Source organism: Heterobasidion irregulare (genome assembly GCF_000320585.1).
Source record: "Heterobasidion irregulare TC 32-1 unplaced genomic scaffold scaffold_09, whole genome shotgun sequence".
Lineage (NCBI taxonomy): Eukaryota > Fungi > Basidiomycota > Agaricomycetes > Russulales > Bondarzewiaceae > Heterobasidion > Heterobasidion irregulare.
In genome coordinates, this window is record NW_009258205.1 from 379,017 (window position 1) to 398,685 (window position 19,669).

Below are 19,669 nucleotides of genomic sequence, written 5' to 3' on the forward strand. Positions count from 1 at the left end.
CTGGTACCCACATACTCGAGGTGTACCGCCGAATCGATCATACGTATTTAGCTCACCAACAACATACGCCTCAATTGTCTCCTATGTCGACCTCGACTCATCATCTAGTTACCGAGGTCCGAGCCGCTTGATGCCTCTGCTTTAGACATGAGCCTGAGCCAAAATATGGTTGAGGTCATGCCAACAAACCTTCCTCTCAAGCCCTCCCTCATATATCAACTGTGCGAAAAGGTCGTACGGCAATTCAAAAGTTGAGTTCACCATCAGCGCCGCAAATAAATAATAAGTCGATTTCAGCGTACGTGTACATGTCGAACAAACGGCGATCACGATGGAGTAACCATAAGTCACCAATAGCAAGCCTAGCACTGCGAGTGCCGTAGCGATGACACACTGCGCACACGAATAAATAGACGATTCGGCCACATGCATTACCAGAAAAAGCCAATCCAGAACCACATCCCGGTCCTCGAGTATCACGGGCTGCATCTCAAACACGGGAGCGTTCTATAAAATAATAGCAGACAGCATAACTAGCCAATGCAACACTGGATTCAGGATTGCGTCGATAACGAGGAGATGCGGACAGCGGACTAGGGATCAAATTGGACAGACGATGAGAAACCTCTTCCCGCCATGCAGGATCCGTATTCATTAGTCCAGCACTCACGTCGGGACATCAGTGGTGGACGAATAATATACGGATGACGATGCGAGTCGAACTGAGAAGAATAGAGAGCTGAAATTCCGTAGGCGAGGGCTGCGGGATGTGACAGAACAAGACAGTGCAAGACGTGATTGATAGATAGATCAAGTCCCCGACAAGGAATGCACAAGGATAAACATAGAAAGCACCGAGACTTCAGGGGATACAGCATATCGAAGGCGCACCGATGGCTAGATATTTGTGGTGATGATGGTGGAGCATAGTGGGGCAGGGCAAGGCAGGACAGGGACAGAGCTAGACCGCTGCAATGACGGGGGGATGGGCGTCTGTGCCGCTGAGGACCGCCGAGCACACGACGGGACTGCTATCGCCCCCTTCTGAACTCGCTCCTGCTGTCGCTGGCGTGCCAACTGTTAACATCTCGTCGCGCCTTTCCGCCTCCACGCTCCCGTTCCCCTCCGTTCCGTCGGCGCGCTTGCCTTTCTTCGGCGCCTTCTCCTGCGTCGCGCTCTGCTCCTCCGGAGCCTTTCCCCTCTTCCTTTTCTTCTTTTCAGCACCGCTGGCCCCCACGGCCACCCCACTGTCAGATGCCCCACGCACAGCACCATGCCCGTTCTTTGCAACTTCCGCTGGCTCTACGACTTGACCTTGCCCTTGCCCTTGCTGGCCAGGTTGGAGCATGTAACTAGAAGAGTAGATCGGCATCGGCGGGTATGCTGGATGGAGGGGATAGAATGTGGGATGGGGTGGAGGCGGAGCGTTTGCACCAGGATCACCATTAGCGTGAGGATCATGCTGGGCAGACATGTAGCCCGGATGAGGTGGGTAATAGTAAGGATAATAGCCCTCTGGGGCTGGCATGAACTGCGGGGGCGGGAGCATTGCGGGCGTGTTGGAAGGGCCACCGTTGGTCTGCTCGGGAGCCCACTGGCTTTCGCCGTTGGAATATCCTACAAGATGCATTACGTTATTAGGGCAGAAGTATCACACGGCGTACGAGATGATGGACGGGCAGGCGATACATACCAGGGTAGGCCGGGTTCTCTGGGGGGCCCAGTTTGTTTTTACGTTTGTATGGACCTCGTTTGATGCCTTTCTTCCGCTCCTTCCTGACGCCATCAACACAAGAGTCCGCGATTCCATACTTGACGCATCGTTCGCACGGGCGAGCTTCGTCACAGCGTTTACATGCGGCTGCACAGTTCGTACACTAGTGAAACCATGTCAATCGCAGACAAAGATGAATGATGCGCCCAAGAGAGCATCAAATGTGAAAACACACAGCCATCTTGACCTGTTTGCGTTTGGGACGCGTGGCATTACCAGGGGGGGACATCATAGGGGCGTAGCCTAGAGATCAATATCTGTGTCAGCAGGCCCGAATACATCGTCAAGGGGCTTACCTGGCGCTGGGGGCGGGGGTGGGTACGCATATACGAGACCAGGGTGGGGGAAAGGCATCATGTAAGGCCCGGGGGGCATTCCGTTGGCAACGTTGGGGTCTGCATCGGGGTGGGTTGGGTAATAGTATGGTTGGTATGGGGCTGGGGGAGGATACGCCCCGCTGGTGAAGTGTTGGGGGGGATATGCAACTGCGGGAGGAGACTGGGCCGGTTCAGCAACAGACGAGGAAGATTTGGAGTGATCGCTGCTCATGGTGGCGGCAACGAGTCCCAGGGAGCAAAATGTAGAGATTTGGCAAGACCTGGACGCTCGCACGACGCTGGAAACATTGCGCGCATGGTGAAGGACGAGATGAGGAGGATTGAATGGAGCAGGCAGGGGACAGGGCTCACTGCACTCCGACTCAAATTCGAGATTTCCGATCCCGTCGCCGCTCAGACCGCTAGCTCAACGACACTCCGACTCAAATCGACACCGAATAACCACCTGTGAGTGTTAGCAATCAGCGACACCATGCCTCATCGACCCGTACTCCACTCACGGGTTTGTTTTGCAGCCGAGTCGCCCACGATGCGCTGATGAGGAGAGAAATGATGGATGAGGAGACTCAAACAGTTGAGAAACAAAGGCCACGTGCGAGCTCGGTCCTGCTTTCGCCTTGCGGCTGTTACAAAGCGCCGCCACCGCACAGCGCTCGACGACTGCTTCGAGTTCGTCGCCAGCGTTGGGAGTAGGTCTGATGCCCTTGCGTCTACGCAGGCGCTCGTTATTTGTCTCGTGTAGACCATATCGGCCCCTTAGACATCTCTCGCGGTCCATAGATCTTGCCATGGGGTTCTCTTTCTCCGATTCAACGCTCTCACTCCGCTGGGCGCTACCACTCCCGTCGCAGACCACGACCCGGCATCGCTCTGATTCCCTTCATCGACCTCGATTCAAGCCCTCGACGCCCATTCGGACCCTCATGTCCGTCTTCGACCAGTCGGACGTTGCATGTCCGCCCTGTATCCAATGCGGTCGGTTGCATCTTCAGTCGTAAGTTCGCGTGGCGTGATGAGTTCGCTGACCAAATTCTCGGCCTTTATGTTGATCTCCATATAGCCCTTCTCGTGCCAGAATGCTCGTCGTGCCTTCCCCATTCCCGTTCATTCCTGCATAAGGAATCGCGCATGTACAGCCGCTCTGTTCTCTGAGGCTGTAAACAGAGCCTCCTTCTCGTCCTGCAAGCGCGCAGAAAATAGCTTCATTGGATGCGATAACTTGTTTCCCATGGCTGATATCTGGGCAACATCCACGCACATTGGTTTCACACAAGCGCTTCTGCCTTCAAGTTTCTTCTTTGGAGCCGTGGCTGTCACAGTACTACATCTTGCCTGGTGTACCCTCGGAGCAAAAGTGCCATGTATGGCCAGTCTCGATTTGACCATGATTCGCATCTGCGCCCTCATCACTGAATGTGCGTCCCAGGTAATTGAGCCGGACTGTGCCCCAAATTATTTGGCGCGCTGTTTCCACAGTGGGGATTCAGATTGCCTACTGATAGCATGGATCTCTTGACCCTCGAAATAAGCGCGCGTCGTCCATGTTTCCCACCCATCGTCTTCGGTCTTGTCTGGCCCCTGTGCGGATCCTAAACTGCTGCTGCATCTCTCCGCTCTCTATGACCGCCTACATCAACACCGATTTCCAAATCTAAGCAACAGTCCATGATGATCCCCCGGGGCTGAGGTCTTGTTCGTCTCTTGAGCTATGTTAGGTACAACAATTCGCCTTCGTTGTTTCAACTGTTGATCGTAACTTGTATCAGGCCGAAGGGATGCGTCCGTGAAAATTTGTCCACGTATTGCGTGCAAACCTCGGTCTGATGTATGCGGGATCAAGGGCACTTATCGCATCGGCAGACGGGAAGATGCTTCGGCGATTGCAAACTAGCAGGGAAGCCCGTTCTGGCCGAACTCACAATGTAACACTGCGTGTGAGTAAGTTTGACATCGAGTGGAAAATGATGTGATTTTCAAACTGCAACTTTTCGATATTTTCTCCTCGCAACTCGCCCCGCCGATCTACATCGTTTGTGCGACCTTGTCGTGTATCTGGGATAACACAATGCGGACGCAGTCCGAGCGTATGTCGGGTACGAGTGCCCCTTCAAGCATGGGCCAAATGGATGTCATGAGTTAGTCATAAACGCCATGATGATACAAAAAGAGGGTATTGCATGCTATCAAGTACAGATCTATCATCTTCCTCGCTCTTCCTCCTCGTACACTGGAGGCAGTTCGTCCAACCACCGCTCTGCATTCCTTTCGTCGCGCAGTCGTTCGATCTTCGCGAGCAACACGACAATTTCCTCCCTCAACTCCTCTTCCCTCGACCAACCATCCCTCCGGTCTATGCGTACCCCGGGCTGATTGTTATATATCACAACGCTGGCCTGCGAACTAGAGGGGGCGGAGGGAGCGGGGAGTGGTGGCCTCGCGGGATTTTCGGTAGCCTGCATCAAGGTGATCTGCTCGCGCATGTCCTGGACTTGCCGCGTGAGTTTCTCTAATCGCCGTCTGGATCTTTTCCTGTGTGCCGAGGATCGTGTGCGTGATGAAGATGCTGCAGGTGTTCCGGAAGAAGATGCGGATCCAGATGAAGGAACAGATGAGGTGCCGCTTGATAAGTTTTCGTCAGACGTCGTGAGCGACGACTGAAAAGAAGAGGAAGATTTCGATGGTGGTATGCCTCTCGGATTTGAGGCTGCATCGCGTCTCGTTCCCCGCTCCAGACTGTCCAATGATCCTTGCGACGCAGGGTTGGAAACGTTTGGATCTGATAGACTGTTGGGTTGCGTGAATGGCTCGATTTGAATCGAGACGACATCTTCATGGTCAGCTCGAAGTCGACGACGCCGCGCACAAAAGAACAGGGAGACGAAGAAGGACATGACGAACAAGCCGCCGATCACGCCGCCGACAATGGCGCCCACGGGGACTTTCCGAGTAAGAGAAGCGAGCTGAGCTCCGTTGGTGCCTGTGGACTGTTGAACGGACGACGTGGTTGACTGGGAAGCCTGATTGTTAGTCCCTGTGGACTGTTGATTGGACGACGTGGATGACTGGGAAGCCTGATTGTTAGTCCCTGTGGACTGTTGATTGGGCGCGTTAGATCGAGAGGACGCAGTCGTGCTTGTTACGTCAGGAACCTCTGAGCTGTTATCGAGTTCACAGCCTGGGTTGTAAAGCGCAGCTGGCTCACTCACGTGTATATGGCGTAATCGAAGAGAAAGAGAGAGGGGGCTTCGGAGCTGTTGGCGGTAATGACGAGTTGATGCGGGATATTCTCCAAATTTTGAACAGCAAATATGGACGCGTTGTATTGGATGTCTGTGCTGTTCGTGGGGCTGTGGACGAAATTTCCCACGGTGAGTTGGTCCAGAACGACCGACAGGTTTGTCAACGTTGTGACCCCAGGGCCGAAGTCATTCCCCATGATGCCGAAAGCATACACAGCAGTACCTAGCGTCGAAACATCCATCAGAGCGAAAGGGGCATCCCTTGTGGACCAGACTCACCGGAGAAAGACAGTGTGACTGTACGCCCGCCATCCCCTGGATGATGTGTGGAGTCGTGCCAAGTCCCATTAAAGGCGGAATTGTTGGAAACTCCACCTTGGGTGGCCTTGCATCCAAAACAAGTTGAGCCCTGTGACCACCCGTCGGAGGGAGAGAACTGGATCTCCGAATCGCCCTGTTCATCGTCGATGGTGTGGTTGACAAGAACAGCCTGAGCGATCGGGAGTGCAAGGAGATACCATGCCCGCATGGACGCGAGGACTGTGCCAGCAGTGACAGAAGGGACGCCGCCGGGCCAGAGTGAAGAGGAGCTCGAAGCAGGCGTGGCCGGTCGAAGAGGAAAGACAAGAAGAGCTGAGACCAAGAGGCATACTTGTGCTTCATCTGTGCTGAAAGCGGTGGGTGATCAACGTAAGGCGATCCTAGTCGCTAGGCTGATGAACCAGGAGTACTTACGCAGATCAGTGACAACGGTGGACGTAGACGTGCCGCATCATCTCCCCTGCACGTGAGCCCTTAGGAAGGCAATGCGAGTACAGGAAATACCTAGAAGAGCTCGGGAATTATCTGTCAAGCCAAGAACGTCAATCGCCAGTGCTAGTGTCGCCAGTGCTCAGTGCGAGAGCAGCACTGCAGCCAGGTTTTCTTTCATGATAGGCCCTTTCCAGAAGATGTATTTAGTCGGAGTATGAAAGTTGACAATCAGACAGCGCATGACGCGGCAGTGGGGAGCGGAGAACAAACAGAGAAATCGGCATCCAATAGCACACTGCTAAATATTCCAGCACCCACGCATTTCGCTGGGCATTTTTTCCCCAAACGTCCCAGTTATGAGTCTCACTGAGCTCAAGTCATACCGCCAATGATCATGGAAATTTCTCCGAAATTTAGCGATCGATAGGGTAGGAGTGTACGCCTGAAACTCACTTTCAAGCTCCGATTGCATACGACTGAACTGAGTTCCCACAATGTATCGAGCATTCAAATGTCTGGGTTTCGCATCTAGCGCAAGCTGGGATGTCCGCGAGATGGCTTCGGATGAAGTTTGAAGAGCTAACAAGCACCAGACAGGCAATCAACCAAATCAGATATTCTCATAGGATAGTCAAGCATAATTGAAAAAGGTCGAATAATCAAACAGCAATCAAAAACCAATCAATTCCCTTTCTTGCTCGAGGATAGATATTGCCTCAGGAAACCGAGGTGTAGTCTTGCACTTGAAGGGAACAGGACGACTGCATGCATTTTCAATTTCCTCATCACTGACGAACGCAGAATGTACTCACACCATGAGCCCCTCGTCAACAGATCCATCAATATCTAATGGGAGCTCGATACCATTTTCGTCCGTCGCACGCTCTATATTCATCGCCCAGAGCATGATGGCCATATCAATCAATAATGAGTTATTTGCCAGGTGCTTCCCGATACAAATTCGCCTCCCGAACCCATACGAGACATGGCCGTCCTCCTTTGTATCAGAGGAACCAGGAACGATAAGAGCCTGATTGTTAAGATGACGGTCTGGTCTGAATTGATCAACGTCTGGCCCGTATATATCCGGATCGTGGTTGAGCGCCCAGCAGTTGACTATGCAGATAGTGCCGGCGGGAATGAACAAGCCTTGATACCAATCGTCTTTGCAAGAAGAATGTGGCACACCAAGGGGGTCGGGAGAGCGCCAGCGAAATGTTTCCTTGACCATAGCACGAAGATACGGCAGATGGTCCATATCGGAAAAGGAAGGGAGACGAGAACGCCCAACGACGCTGTCAATTTCAGCCTGCGCACGTTTCTGTGCGTCGGGATATGCAAGCATAGCAAGCATCCACCAGGAAAACGAGGCGGCTGTTGTGTCAGCGCCTGCGACACTATTTAAGATCTGATCACTTGTTCACACACGTATAGGACTCAAAGCCACTCACTATGTGGATGCTGCAGCCCAAGCACTCTCTCGCTCAGATAAATCGTGACGTGCTTGTTCCTCAATCAGAGTAGCACAGAGGCTAGGGCGATTATCGCCTTTCATCTATGTGAAGCAAGATATTCAGATGTTGGTGCAATTGAAACGTGGCTACTTACCAGGCTCTTGCGCACACCATTGTATAGCCCTTCGAACATCATAGAATCGCGGACAAAGCATTGTTCCGCATCGCGCTTCCACTTAGCGAACCTATCCGATAGCTACCTGTGAGTTCAGCAGATGATCCAAGGCATGGCTCACGTGCCTACTAGGAATATGTAGCATGGAAGGAAAGAGCTCGACAAGATGGGCTCCGGGGAGACTCGCTGAAGCGAGCCCATTGATAACCTCGGTCATTCGGTGGGCGCGTGAATCCTTCTCTGACAGAATGGGATCGGAATCGTACACAAACGACATGATGAACGAAGCAGCGTTTCGTTCGATGTGACTCTTCCAATTCTGAGGGGAAGTGAGCATGTCAGACGCCATGATGATAGCTTCTCGCCTCTGATTTGGATGGTATCGGTGGACAATGTTCTTTCGCATGCATTCGTGAGTGGCTTTCCTCATACGCCGCCAACTGGTACAAATGTGAATGATGAGGCTTCGAATGTAGGATTAGGCTTACACATCGGTGTATCTAGCTAAGAATATGTGAAGCCCACCCGACATGATTTCAGATCCGACAACAAATCGAGGACGGTCGGAGTAATTTGCTGCGCGATGATCAAGAAGGTCCGTCGCAACTTTGTGCGAATTAATGACGACCATAGGCTGTCCAGCCATATTCAAGTACACAAGGGCACCTATAAATTTAAGGCTCAATAATGATCAAGAAAAATTAAGAAAACCAGTCACACTGACCATAAGATTTTTTCCACTCGGTAAACATGAGCCATTGCTGGTTTCGGGGCAGGAACACATTGCCGATGATGGGAAGGCCCCTGGGCCCCGGAGGCAACTTGCGCCATGGACTTCTGGTATGCTTTACAAGACGATAAGCAACAAACACAATCACGAAGACCGCGAGAGAGGAGGGACTGATGGACGGCATTAGAGCGGACTGGGCAAGGATATCTGGCATCCTAGCGCCTCGACAGCTGAACTTTATTGTAAAGTTGGGGAGCGTTTATATAGGACCTCCGATCCGAAGATTTGACAGGCTGCTTGTTTGGCAACAAGCATGGAACATTGTCAAGTGGAGTGGTTAGACGCTATTCGGACCACGTCAGCGGCTGACTTCACATGAGTGCACACCGAACTTCACTCACAATGCAGGGATAAGCCAGCTCATTCATGCGACAATTGTGGGTATGCGGATATCCCGAGGTCTGTGCTGGTCTGGGACGGAGCTTATGCAAGACTCAGGAGACACAGATGCGACGGAAATCAAACGTTCCATACATAGCAGAACGAATAAGATACACAATGGGCGATCAACCGCCGATGACAAGCGAGCACCTTCCCTCGTCAAATCACGCAAAGAGAGGAGAGATCTCATCAAAGCAAGAAAAAAGTCAGCAATACAGCAGACGCTCTTGCAGAAGATACCAAATGATTGTAGCAATAAATGAAAGGAAACCGGACCAGGCACAGGGTCGGTACTCGAGCGTACGCTTATCCAGTTATCCAGCCTCCTCGACGCGAGAGTTTCTCATGACCATCGGAGCGGACGGGGTATCGGAGTGACGGTGATGACCCACCTAGGCACTACGCACCCGTGCGCGGTTCGTCAGCACACCCGATGTTGAAAGCGCTACAGCGAGGGCGAAGAGGAACCATTTTCCCCACCTCTTCATGAACGACTTCCCCGCTGCGTTGCGTGGCGGCAAGCTCGGGAAGAGGAGTGAATTCATCCTCTGCGCCTTCTTCGCCTGTTGTACGCGATAAGCATGACGGGGTCAAAGAACGTGTTGCTAGGATGGACGGAATCAGACTTACAGTGAAAGGAGGGTAGCGGCCGCTCATGAGCATATCCACCCTACAAGGAGATTGTCAGGCGTCTGTGATAACATCTCAAATCAGGAATCGACATACCAGGCAGGGTTATCGAGAGTGGATCGAATATGAGTGAAAAGATCGAAGGAGAATTTGCCGGTATGTGCGCCCGCTATATACATTTTATACAGGTCAGAATGAAGACAGACAAGATACCAAATACATACATCCACTGGGACCGATGCCGCCGAATGGCAGGCCCTCCGCTGAATAATCCTCAGGGAGTAAGCATGGGGCTTGTGTGTCAGATGTCACTTTGAAACGCACCGACTGTTTGAAGCATAGTCTCATTCACGACAGCCGAGCCGCTCTGGGTGTTATCGATGACTAGAAACAATGTTTGAGAATTGAATCCGGTTGTACATCCACATGTTCTAGCGTTACCTTTTGCCTTGAAGGCAGCACTTTGGGAGAAGACATAGATCGCGAGAGGATGGTCACTTGACGAACATGCAAGCTGTCAAGCAAAGCTGTCACGTCATTGAGATTCGATGCCACTGCTTACCGAGCGTTGATGAACTCTATGGCCTCATCCAGGCTGTCGACTGGCACAATTGGCAGAACGGGCCCGAAGATTTCCCTGTGCAGAATCGCGTCCATCAGCCAAAAGGGGTTTGTAGCAGATAAACATGTCGACGTACTCGCTCATCAAGGAATCCGCTCCGTCAACTCCAGCTACGATAGTCGGTTCGATGAACTTTTTCTCCTCGTTCGTGCCTCCACCGTATACAATTTCTCCTTTGGTGTTGTCAAGCAGCGCCTTGATGCGATTGAAGTGCGATACAGAGACGATGCGCGAGAATGAATCGGATTTTTCAGCGCCTTCGGGGTAAAATTCATTCAGGCTGTGGTGTTGGACATGAGTTCGAGGGAGAAGCTTAGAATACGCATGGACGTACACGGCCTTGCAGGCTTGAACAAGTGTAGGCATGAAGTCTCTCTGTACCAAAACATAATCGGGAGCAACACATGTCTATGTCCCGAGAGTGTCAGGGCTCCTCATTTGATTTGAAAGTGTATGGACGCGCACGTACTTGTCCAGAATTCGAAACCTTTCCCCACATTAGCCTCTTGGCCGCCGTCTTCAAGTCGCATTTGGAGTCAATGACAACAGGCGACTTTCCACCGAGCTACAACACAGCAGCGCCTTGAACATCCCGGACTCCCCAACATGGCTGATTTGAAACATGAAACGCACCTCGGTAGTTACAGGTGTTAGTGTTTGAGCAGCTGCTGTCAACACAATACGAGCCACTCGCCCACCTCCGGTGTACAAAACTGAGGACAATTTTTCAGTATATATGTAAACAAGAATAAGGATAAACATACTATGGTCCCATGGCAGTCCCAAAATCTTTTCAAAAGAACGAGGTCCATCAATGAAGTTAATACTCGTGCATGTGTGCATACTTTAGTTGTCTCGGGGATTCCCCCAAGAACCACCCGCACGGCGTCAGGGTCCAGGTGTTTCTCTACAAGCTCAGCGAGCAAAGCACTATATGCGGGCGTAAGTTCAGAGGGCTTCAGCACCGCAGCGTTGCCTGCTGCAATTGCACCAGCCTATAAAGATAATTACGCCAAGGTCATGAGTACTGCAGAAAATGGAGCTGTATGTAGGAACAGACGTACCAATGGGCCAATCGAAAGCCAAACAGGATAATTGAACGGACTGATGATAAGGACGACACCCTTGGGCTCCTTCCTCAACGTCGGACTCATGGCAAACCAGTTCATCGACCACGCAGCGCGCTCGGGTTTGGACCATTTCCCGACTTCATCGTATGCCAACTTCACCTCGGTCAAGGTGTTTCCGAGCTCGAGCCTACATTCACAATGAGCGGTTCGGCACGGAGCTGCGATGCGTGGGCTGCGTACACGTTTGATTCAGCATGAGGGCGACCCAAGTCGGCAGCAAGAGCCTCCTGGAAGCGGAGGAGGTTGTCTTTGAGGAGGTAGGCGAGGGCGAGGAGCTGTTGCTTGCGGTACGCAAGGGGGCGGGTCTTTCCAGATTTGAAGTTCTTTTGCAACTCGCTGCGAATCTAGAGAGAACGAGAGACGTCAGAAGAGCGAGCAGGTCACTGATTACAGCAGATAAAGTCCATGAATAACTTGTGGAAGAGGACTTACAACAGGAATCTGCTCGATGGGTGTTGCCTCGAATTGTTTAGCGCTCATAGTGGATGGTTGGATACTGGACGCGACGCGTCGTGAGCGCAGCGCTCGGCTGGAAGAACCGAAAGGAGTGCGTACGTGTGCGGGGGATGCTGTCCACTTATTACGATGTGGGGAAGGGCTAGTCAAGCGCTGGGGTTAAGTACTTGAAAGATTTGGCACCCCGTGGGGCCGTGCACTCAAAGGCACGCGGCTTGCCGTCTCGGGCTGCCTTTTCACGCCTTTATCAACGGAGAGACAATTGCGCACTTCCTAACTTCTTCAGTTACCAAGTGACACACCGAGACCGACTTGTGACTCCAGAGTTTTCCAACTCAAAGTCCGATCCATGGTCTGACCATCGTCGGGCAACATCTGGATTGCGCAGCGGATATCATTGCAAAGTTGGGCGAATCCCTACTGTACATCATATTTGGCCCACTTCATTCAAGGGTACGCCCTTCCAGCATTCAAAGGCGTCCTGAATAAATGCCTGCATGCCCTGGTGACAGGTGGGCTCCCGGGCACCAATCAGACAGACTCCGGTTCGATTACGAACCCTTTTGTCCACAGCCTTCCCGGATCATACTTGGCTTTCAACTTCCTGAGCCTCGGCAAGTTCAAGCCAAACACGGCATCGGCTGGCTCATCGCCCTGCGCCATGTTGAGCAGGATGCCGAGATCGTCCCCCGTCTTCTCGACATTGGTGCGGCGGATGAATTCAACGGTAGAAGCGACGAAAGCTCGGGATGCTTCGTCAGTCTCAGGACGCGAGTTCCTAGATATGGCGTGAGTTTTTCAAGTGTCAACAATGATTTCGGAGTGAGTCAACCCACCTTCCCTGGATGGCGACAGAATAATGAGGACGTCTGATAGCGAACGCGGTTTCTTCTCTCCCCACTTGCACAATCTTTTCCCATTGACGCGTGTCCCACAGAACCATACTCGACCTCGCGTCTTCGTTATCTTCCGTGAACTTGCACCAACGTACCCACACCTCAGTTATCATGTCCGTCCACAACTCCGAGAAGGCGACCCCTCGGATGGTGAGACGACGGGGTGCACGAGAGAGGCCAGCATCAGCCGAATGGGAGATGGTGAGTTGATCGGGAGCAGAGGATATTCTGTCAACTGTTGGCGTTACTCGGATGCGGAATGGAGCCAAGATCTCTTCAGCGGAGCGGGAGCTTGCGGCCGAGATCCAAGGTGCTATCACAATTGTAGGCTGAGCTCTCGAAAATCAGAAGAGATCTTGGAAGTCAAGACAAGCAAAATACCTTGAAATGTGGACCAGGACGGGTAAACATCATGCTAACCTTCTCATGCACAGATGCGGCTGATACAAAGTCCTGTTTTCGCCCGCTGATTAGATTAGGGGAGCACACTAACTATTTGAAGATCGCACCTGAACGACCTGGATCACATCGGCAAACGCAGTTCCTGGGTACACCAGAGCACCGACAGTTGAAGGACCGGGGGAAGGGAAGGCTTTCAAAACGAATTCGACGACGATACCGAACTGGTTTCCACCACCTAGGATGTGACCAGGGACTAAGCACACGAACACGACGACGATCGATGCCCAGAACGCACCCCTTATAGCCCAGAAGAGATCAGGTTCTTCGGTAGCGCTTGTCTTCACGATGCGCCCGTCAGCGAGGACGACCGTCGCTGCCACCATGTTATCGATCCCGAGGCCATGCTCGGAAGTCAAATTGCCGTACGCGCCGCCCAAGAGCGACCCGCCTACACCGACGAACCACAAAGGCGCGCCGGCCACTTCGATTCCTTCTTTACTGCCGACTTCGTACACATTACCCCAGTTCGCACCACCCTGGATAACGATTGTCTTGCGGTCATCAGACAGCTTTACCAAGTTCAATAAAGAGAGATCGATGACGATCCCTCCCTGGGTGCTCGACCAAGTCGACGAATGGCAGCCTCCACCCTTGACAGCTATCTCGAATCTAGGCGAGTGAGACAAGGCATAGGATAGAATTATCGGGATATCTGTGTATACCGCCGGTTGAATGACGTATGCTGCCTCAAGGATGGACAGGTCTGAGTTGCGCTGGAGCGCCTCTCTATACCCAGCGGATGCGGGGGAAAGCACATTGCCCTGGATTTTCAAAGATTCGATATCAGCCATGCTCAGGTGCAGAAAGGGAGGGGAAATGTGAGTGTCTGATGTGAAAGAAACGCACACTATTTATGGTTCGGGCACTCGCACAAGGATGTCATTGCACATAAAAGGTGGGTAACTTACGGTGCTTCAAGCGCGCCGCAGTGCAGTCGAAGCCGAGCCGAGTCCTGTCGAGCCCGAAGGCGTGCTGCGTGACTGTGATGATGTCACTGTCACGATCAGCTGTAGCCCTTCCGACGATTTCTTCCAACACACTGAACAGATATCTTTGCTTCTATCGTTGTGGAAAACCTTAGAAAACCCTTTCGGCTCGATTTTTTCGGTGGAGGCCGATTTAGCTCCCAGGATTAAACATTCACTGGCTGTGCAAGTAGGCACTATCATATTTTAGCGCCCAGCTTTCCTGCCCCGAGTCGAGTCTTTCCTTCACAAGCTCCAGAATCTGCCACAGGAACGTCCGTGATCTTCCTTTTGATGGAGTGAATCGAGGTCATCTTTTTAGCTGCTATGCCTAGCCTACTCATCAGACTTGTGACCTTTTGCATCACAAATGATATACAGAGGGTAGCAACACGAAAGCATCTGCCAGCAAGCATACATTGCTCCCGGGATTGTATGCACTGCTTTGCCGTGATGGTGCGTTTGTTTGATTGAACGTAAGATCTTCCCTATTGTGCCACAACGTTCGCACTTGTTGCTTCTCAGCAGGTCGTTGTTCACATCATCACTGCTACAAGATGCCTACGTAGATCCGACATCCGAGGAACACAGACTCGTTGCTCATACAAACTTGGATTTCAATGGGGGAATTTCTCGGTGGGAAACCGAGCATTTGCACTATCATCAATAAATAGCTCTGGTCGTATCATGACCATGACGTCCATGCATGCTTCCACAAGGCTGCCTCTTCAGCTTCATCATGTCCCACGAAGTTGTCGGGTTGGAAATCGAAAACACCCAATGCCAGACAAGCGCTCGTTCATTCATCTCATGATCGACGGCAATGGGCGCTCATATATCTCTACGCTCCCCCCTGCAGCCTCCCTGCATCAGCTTTGTTCTTAGACCTATTCAGTTTCCCCTGACTGTGAGCTGTTTCAGAGCGATAGCTCGCCTTGAAACGGTAAGGCCTTTTACGCAGCTCCTGATCTTCACTCTAATATTACTATCAAGACTAGCATCAGAAGCCTTGATTCTTTGGAGCATTGCCGACGGCCAGGGTCGTTACGCAAGACTGTCCTTTACTTATACCTGGCGTTCTTCGAGAGCACCCCAGGTGTCCCATTCAGCGTGTGTCGTGTTCAATGGCTCTGCAAATCGATGTCGCCGAATTTGGTGGCCTAGTGGCCGAGGGCATACTATATGGTGAGCGAGTTTTGCATATCTGGGGAATATAATTATGATACTTCAGTTCATAGGCATCTACTTATCACTGTTCGGTTATTCTGGTTACCTGCTCGTCTCTCGAAGGAAACGGGGCGAGCTCATCAGCTATCCGATGTTGCTCGTGGCGCTGTTGATGTTTCTTCTGGTCACCGGGCAGATCATTGCCGATACTTTCAACTTATTCGTCGCGTTCTTCCACCACGACACGCGCGAGGAACGTATCAAATATTTGGAAGACGTTTCGCAGCAGCTCTTTGCATGGAAGCATAATATCTTGAATGCTACGCTCCTTGTCGGTGACTTATTTGTGGTGCGTACAAGGCTATACATTGTCACTTTTGCACTGCACTAACACGAGGCTTCGATGCATGCTCATGGTATGCTAAGTGCTATCGCTGCTATATCATATGGGGAAGGGATTTGCGTGTCATTGCGCTACCGCTGTCCCTGTCTGCCGCAAGCGTCGGTATGCCGTTGCTTCTCTAATCTCTGCGAATATCAACAAACTGAATGCACATCAGCATGTGGGATTCAAGTGACTTGGGCAACCCAGCATCTCGCATCGACCACGGTCAAAGCACAGACTAGTTGGATCACTGCGCTCTTCACGCTCAGCCTGTGCGCCAACGCTATATCGACATGTGAGTGCCGCTGCGGGTCTTGTCCAGCTCATCACGTTTACCGTGTCTTGTAGCTCTCCTTGCCTTCAAGATCTGGCAAGTCGACAGAGCGGCCAGACGGTTTATGGCAGGATCTGGATCGTCTCTCGTCCCAGTTCTCCGGATCGTCGTCGAGTCAGGTGCCATGAATGCCGCGTACCTCTTCGTCTACACCATGACGCTCGTTACGGGGACGGAAGCACTTGAGACCATGGCCGAGATGGTATGTCCCTCGGCAGATTTCATCTCAGTAACAGATTAATCTGGTTATGCATAATAGGCAACGGCTGTGATTTCAATCATCGCGACGCTGCTCATTATTCGTGTTCAAACCAATGCTGAGCGCGAAGCACGCTACACCACTGGGCGTGCGGTGAGCACGTTCCGCGCTGGTCCCCGCAAAAACGAGCTATCGGGGCAAGTCAAAACCATCAGTACCGACGGCACTCTGGAAGGAACGCAATCTCCGAGTCAATCTGCAGATCTGAACGTAATTGCAGTATGACGCTGATCGACATTGATGTGTTGACGGGTTGTCTCCATGTTAATACGGTCCGATCTTGACGAGTCTATTTGTCGTATTTCACTACATGGGCTAGGCAACGGTGTGTATTAACATGTCTATCGTCCCGCAAGTGTTCTTCTTCCATCGAATGATTTTATGCGTTAGGGATCAATTTGCCATCTGATGGTCATTAATGGAATCATCGACATCATCTGGATTTAAGGGATGCATTGTTGATCGGTTGTCCGATCTACCAAATTCTCCTCGTCAGTGCGGTTCGTATAAGTGAATATCTAGTGTTCAAAAAAAAACATGATATCATTTCAGACGAGGTGGTTTTCGTAGCACTTCAAATTGTTCTGCCTTAGACACGAAATGGGTTGTCGCGTTGACGGAGGTTGTCACGTTGACGAGTGCTATAATCTGCTATAATACGCACGACAAATAGTTATCCGGAGCTCGGTTCCTTACCCCACAACCCTGCTTTTCGCCGAGCTCAATGATATTTTTTCTGGCGTACTTTTCCTTTAGCTCCACCATCTGTCCCTCTGCCCAACTATCCTTAATACCAGGCGTTACGAAAAGCGGCCATGTCCAATTTCTACGAGCGCCAGCTCACGCTCCTTGTCGTTGTATGCGTTCTCGTCCTGCTGCTTGAACGATGGGTTTCTTCGAAAGACAAGAAACCTCAAACCTCGACCTCAGCAGCGAAGGCTCAAGTCGACGATTCCCTCGAGAACGGACGTAGTCCTGCTCAACACGCTCCTAGCGGAAGCATATCTGGCATGCCGAGCGCGCGCGTGGGCGCCTTGAATACTCTGATGAGGAAGTATCTAACGGTTTACGCGATTGTTATGGGTGCGTCTCTCGTCATCGTTTCGTTGTCTTGAGCGCCATAAGGGGGTGATCACAATGGTTCGACTGGCCCATCTGATAAGTTTTTGTGGGACAATAGGTGCGGACTGGTTACAGGGTCCATATGTCTATTCGCTCTACCATGAACAATACGCTTTCCCTGAACGGATGGTTGCTATTCTGTTCGTCACAGGCTTTGTGAGCGCCGGTCTCTCTGCACCCCTTGTTGGAGTCTGGGCTGATCAATAGTACGTCTTCATCCACATCACGTTCTCCTTTTCTTTTACTGTAAACCAATCCCTGTGTGTTGTGATGAAACCATCAACACGAGCTCCCGGATTAGCTGTGCATAATTTCTACAAATTGAATATCATGGAGTCATGCACGTCTTCATACTCTACCCTCAGCCCGAGCGCCTTGCGGACCACATACCGCTCTCTCTCGTCTCGCGCGCCTAGACTTAACCATTGCTCACCGCACCTTATTAGTGGCCGCCGCCGGTTATGTCTCATGTTTTGTGTGACGTACTCGCTCACCTGTGGCCTACTTCTCGTTCCCTCCCTCCCTGTCTTGCTGCTGGGGCGTGTTCTGGGTGGGATCTCGACATCGATCTTGTTTTCTGCCTTCGAGAGCTGGCTCGTCTCAGCAAGCTCGACAGCCGCGCTTCAAAGCGAGGATCTGAGTGCTATCATGGGTCGTGCAACGCTCGTCAACGGGTTTGTTGCGGCCGCTGCTGGCGTACGTTCCCTCATTTGTCGATTTGAATGGTGCGCTCATAAATGCCTATGGTTTTCGCGAAATATATAGGTGTCTTCGAACACGCTTGTAGAATGGAACGGGGGCGGCTACCGCTCACCATTTATTGCGAGCGGTGTATTGCTCGTTCTGGCTTGGATCGTTATACGTGGGACTTGGGGCGAGAATTATGGTGGTGGTGGTGGTGCACAGGTTTCTACTGACGATATCTTTCAGATCAAACGCTTGGGAGCAGCATGGAAGATTGTAGCTGCCGGTACGCCTCTTCACTCCGCTGGACTTACACCACAGCTTAACGCGCGTCCATATTGCAGACCCCACGCTGCTCGTCCTCGGGCTCACACAGACGATATTCGAAGGGTCCATGTACCTCTTCGTCTTCATCTGGGTTCCTGCACTCCAAGCATGCTCGATCACGCCTACATCCATACCCCTAGGCTACGTCTTCTCCGCTTTCATGATCTCCATGATGCTCGGTTCGCTCTTCTACACATTCATCACCTTGCACTGGCACCGCCCACCCCCGCCGCATCTGCAGCACACGCGCTCTGTGTCTGTCTCCTCGACGTTGTCGACAGCATCTTCGGCGGCGACGCCTGATTCGACACTCACGCTGCACGCGAAGCTGAGTTCGCTTGTGTGCGCAGTATCGGCCCTCGCGTTTGCTGCGAGCGTAAGCGCCGGGCGCACGAAGGGGGAAGGGAATGCGGAGATGGTCAAGTTCTGGGCGTTCTGCCTGTTCGAGGCGTGTGTGGGGATGTATTACCCTGTGCAAGGTATGCTCCGCGGGTCCCTCATCGCTAACGAACACCGCGCCACCGTACGTCTTACTATCGTCTCTGTTTTTTTACCTTTCTGCCGCAGGCTGATTGCGCGTTTGTATGGGGCGTCAGCTGTCGGCGCTCTTCCGCGTCCCACTCAACATATTTGTCGTTGCGTCTCTCCTGACAGGCGTCTCGTCGGCGCGAGACTTCGTACTTATAGCGTGCGCAGTAGTACTCGCTCTCTCGGCGGTCACAACAGCTGTCATTGTCCTCCCTCGCGTGGAGACTTTACCGCCACAGGGGCGTACCGCTTAGACATTCATTGCAAACGGCAACCACATTGGGCCACGAAGCCGGGCGCTTGGGCGCTTGGTCACAATATTGTCGATTTTTTGGCCTCTTGGATAGAGGCTGGAAGGAGGCTCTCTTAGATCAATATAAATCACGGACATTTCATTTATAATTTACGCTGTATACCTAAGTCTCTTCGCCATTTCGTTTGGGTGTCGGTCACCTCGCGAAGTTTAGTTGCCGTATAAATAACAACATAATGAGGAAAGTCGCGGGAAGAGAAACGCTCGGTGCAGCGACCTTTAAGAATCATGGTAATATCATGCAGTTGTACCTGGAAGCACATGCAGTTCGATGACTTAAACGACGAGGTAGCTCAAGTAGCCGCTCTTATCCTTATGTGTATTCCTGTTGGCCTCTCATAAATTCCATGTTCTACTTCCCCTTGACATTGCACATATTGCTATCGCAGCTGTTCATTCTAGATTTTCTGATTAGTCGTGCCACTTGCGCTGACTCCAAATATCGGTGATCAAATTAGCTAGGCGTGTGGGTATACCGTAAACAT

General features: G+C 51.8%; 8 protein-coding genes across 8 annotated transcripts; 2 read left to right on the forward strand and 6 right to left on the reverse strand.

The window, feature by feature from the left end:
- Positions 1 to 277: 277 nt before the first annotated feature.
- Positions 278 to 2,205, reverse strand: HETIRDRAFT_411134 (uncharacterized protein). The gene is made up of 3 exons (XM_009551544.1): positions 1,950 to 2,205; positions 1,694 to 1,877; positions 278 to 1,617 (listed from the first exon to the last, which is right to left on the reverse strand). The coding sequence occupies exons 1-3, from the start codon at positions 2,004 to 2,006 to the stop codon at positions 962 to 964; spliced, it is 897 nt and encodes a 298-aa protein (XP_009549839.1). The 5' UTR covers positions 2,007 to 2,205; the 3' UTR covers positions 278 to 961.
- Positions 2,206 to 2,505: 300 nt separating this feature from the next.
- HETIRDRAFT_453935 (uncharacterized protein) lies at positions 2,506 to 2,902 on the reverse strand (the record flags this gene model as incomplete). The annotated part of the gene is made up of 2 exons (XM_009551545.1): positions 2,506 to 2,557; positions 2,613 to 2,902. The coding sequence occupies 2 exons, from the start codon at positions 2,900 to 2,902 to the stop codon at positions 2,506 to 2,508; spliced, it is 342 nt and encodes a 113-aa protein (XP_009549840.1).
- A 2,412-nt stretch (positions 2,903 to 5,314) lies between these two features.
- Positions 5,315 to 5,880, reverse strand: HETIRDRAFT_326292 (uncharacterized protein; the record flags this gene model as incomplete). Its single annotated transcript, XM_009551546.1, has 2 exons — positions 5,315 to 5,574; positions 5,631 to 5,880. 2 exons carry the CDS (start codon positions 5,878 to 5,880, stop codon positions 5,315 to 5,317), a joined length of 510 nt encoding a protein of 169 aa, XP_009549841.1.
- Positions 5,881 to 6,774: 894 nt separating this feature from the next.
- On the reverse strand, positions 6,775 to 8,677 carry cyp60 (cytochrome P450 monooxygenase 60; the record flags this gene model as incomplete). Its single annotated transcript, XM_009551547.1, has 7 exons — positions 6,775 to 6,865; positions 6,917 to 7,501; positions 7,556 to 7,659; positions 7,713 to 7,814; positions 7,897 to 8,173; positions 8,222 to 8,399; positions 8,458 to 8,677. 7 exons carry the CDS (start codon positions 8,675 to 8,677, stop codon positions 6,775 to 6,777), a joined length of 1,557 nt encoding a protein of 518 aa, XP_009549842.1.
- Positions 8,678 to 9,557: 880 nt separating this feature from the next.
- HETIRDRAFT_67206 (uncharacterized protein) lies at positions 9,558 to 11,863 on the reverse strand (the record flags this gene model as incomplete). Its single annotated transcript, XM_009551381.1, has 16 exons — positions 11,842 to 11,863; positions 11,719 to 11,782; positions 11,467 to 11,630; positions 11,221 to 11,413; positions 11,002 to 11,151; positions 10,921 to 10,945; positions 10,790 to 10,869; positions 10,626 to 10,721; positions 10,491 to 10,564; positions 10,233 to 10,436; positions 10,097 to 10,171; positions 9,976 to 10,031; positions 9,859 to 9,918; positions 9,759 to 9,797; positions 9,631 to 9,703; positions 9,558 to 9,574 (listed from the first exon to the last, which is right to left on the reverse strand). Coding segments are annotated over exons 2-16 (1,353 nt in total), but the record flags the coding sequence as incomplete, so codon positions are not given.
- A 244-nt stretch (positions 11,864 to 12,107) lies between these two features.
- Positions 12,108 to 13,931, reverse strand: HETIRDRAFT_411136 (uncharacterized protein). Its single transcript, XM_009551548.1, has 5 exons — positions 13,336 to 13,931; positions 13,148 to 13,275; positions 13,020 to 13,091; positions 12,579 to 12,967; positions 12,108 to 12,520 (listed from the first exon to the last, which is right to left on the reverse strand). Exons 1-5 carry the CDS (start codon positions 13,889 to 13,891, stop codon positions 12,274 to 12,276), a joined length of 1,392 nt encoding a protein of 463 aa, XP_009549843.1. The 5' UTR covers positions 13,892 to 13,931; the 3' UTR covers positions 12,108 to 12,273.
- Positions 13,932 to 15,189: 1,258 nt separating this feature from the next.
- Positions 15,190 to 16,435, forward strand: HETIRDRAFT_429034 (uncharacterized protein; the record flags this gene model as incomplete). The annotated part of the gene is made up of 6 exons (XM_009551549.1): positions 15,190 to 15,250; positions 15,304 to 15,581; positions 15,659 to 15,737; positions 15,793 to 15,912; positions 15,966 to 16,153; positions 16,211 to 16,435. The coding sequence occupies 6 exons, from the start codon at positions 15,190 to 15,192 to the stop codon at positions 16,433 to 16,435; spliced, it is 951 nt and encodes a 316-aa protein (XP_009549844.1).
- Positions 16,436 to 17,389: 954 nt separating this feature from the next.
- HETIRDRAFT_12581 (MFS sugar transporter) lies at positions 17,390 to 19,068 on the forward strand (the record flags this gene model as incomplete). The annotated part of the gene is made up of 6 exons (XM_009551329.1): positions 17,390 to 17,538; positions 17,779 to 18,028; positions 18,098 to 18,302; positions 18,361 to 18,596; positions 18,672 to 18,866; positions 18,940 to 19,068. Coding segments are annotated over 6 exons (1,164 nt in total), but the record flags the coding sequence as incomplete, so codon positions are not given.
- Between the last annotated feature and the right edge of the window lie 601 nt (positions 19,069 to 19,669).

What these genes read in the sequence shown, in the direction of transcription:
- HETIRDRAFT_411134 (XM_009551544.1), bottom strand. Translation starts at nt 2,006, where the DNA reads ATGATGTCCCCCCCTGGTAATGCCACGCGTCCCAAACGCAAACAGGTC. An exon ending in GCAAACAGGTCAAGATGGCT is followed by an intron (nt 1,878 to 1,949) that starts GTGTGTTTTCAC and finishes TGGTTTCACTAG; the next exon opens with TGTACGAACTGTGCAGCCGC. An exon ending in AGAGAACCCGGCCTACCCTG is followed by an intron (nt 1,618 to 1,693) that starts GTATGTATCGCC and finishes TGCATCTTGTAG; the next exon opens with GATATTCCAACGGCGAAAGC.
- HETIRDRAFT_411136 (XM_009551548.1), bottom strand. Translation starts at nt 13,891, where the DNA reads ATGGCTGATATCGAATCTTTGAAAATCCAGGGCAATGTGCTTTCCCCC. An exon ending in ATGTGATCCAGGTCGTTCAG is followed by an intron (nt 13,092 to 13,147) that starts GTGCGATCTTCA and finishes GGGCGAAAACAG; the next exon opens with GACTTTGTATCAGCCGCATC. An exon ending in TCTGTCGCCATCCAGGGAAG is followed by an intron (nt 12,521 to 12,578) that starts GTGGGTTGACTC and finishes CGCCATATCTAG; the next exon opens with GAACTCGCGTCCTGAGACTG.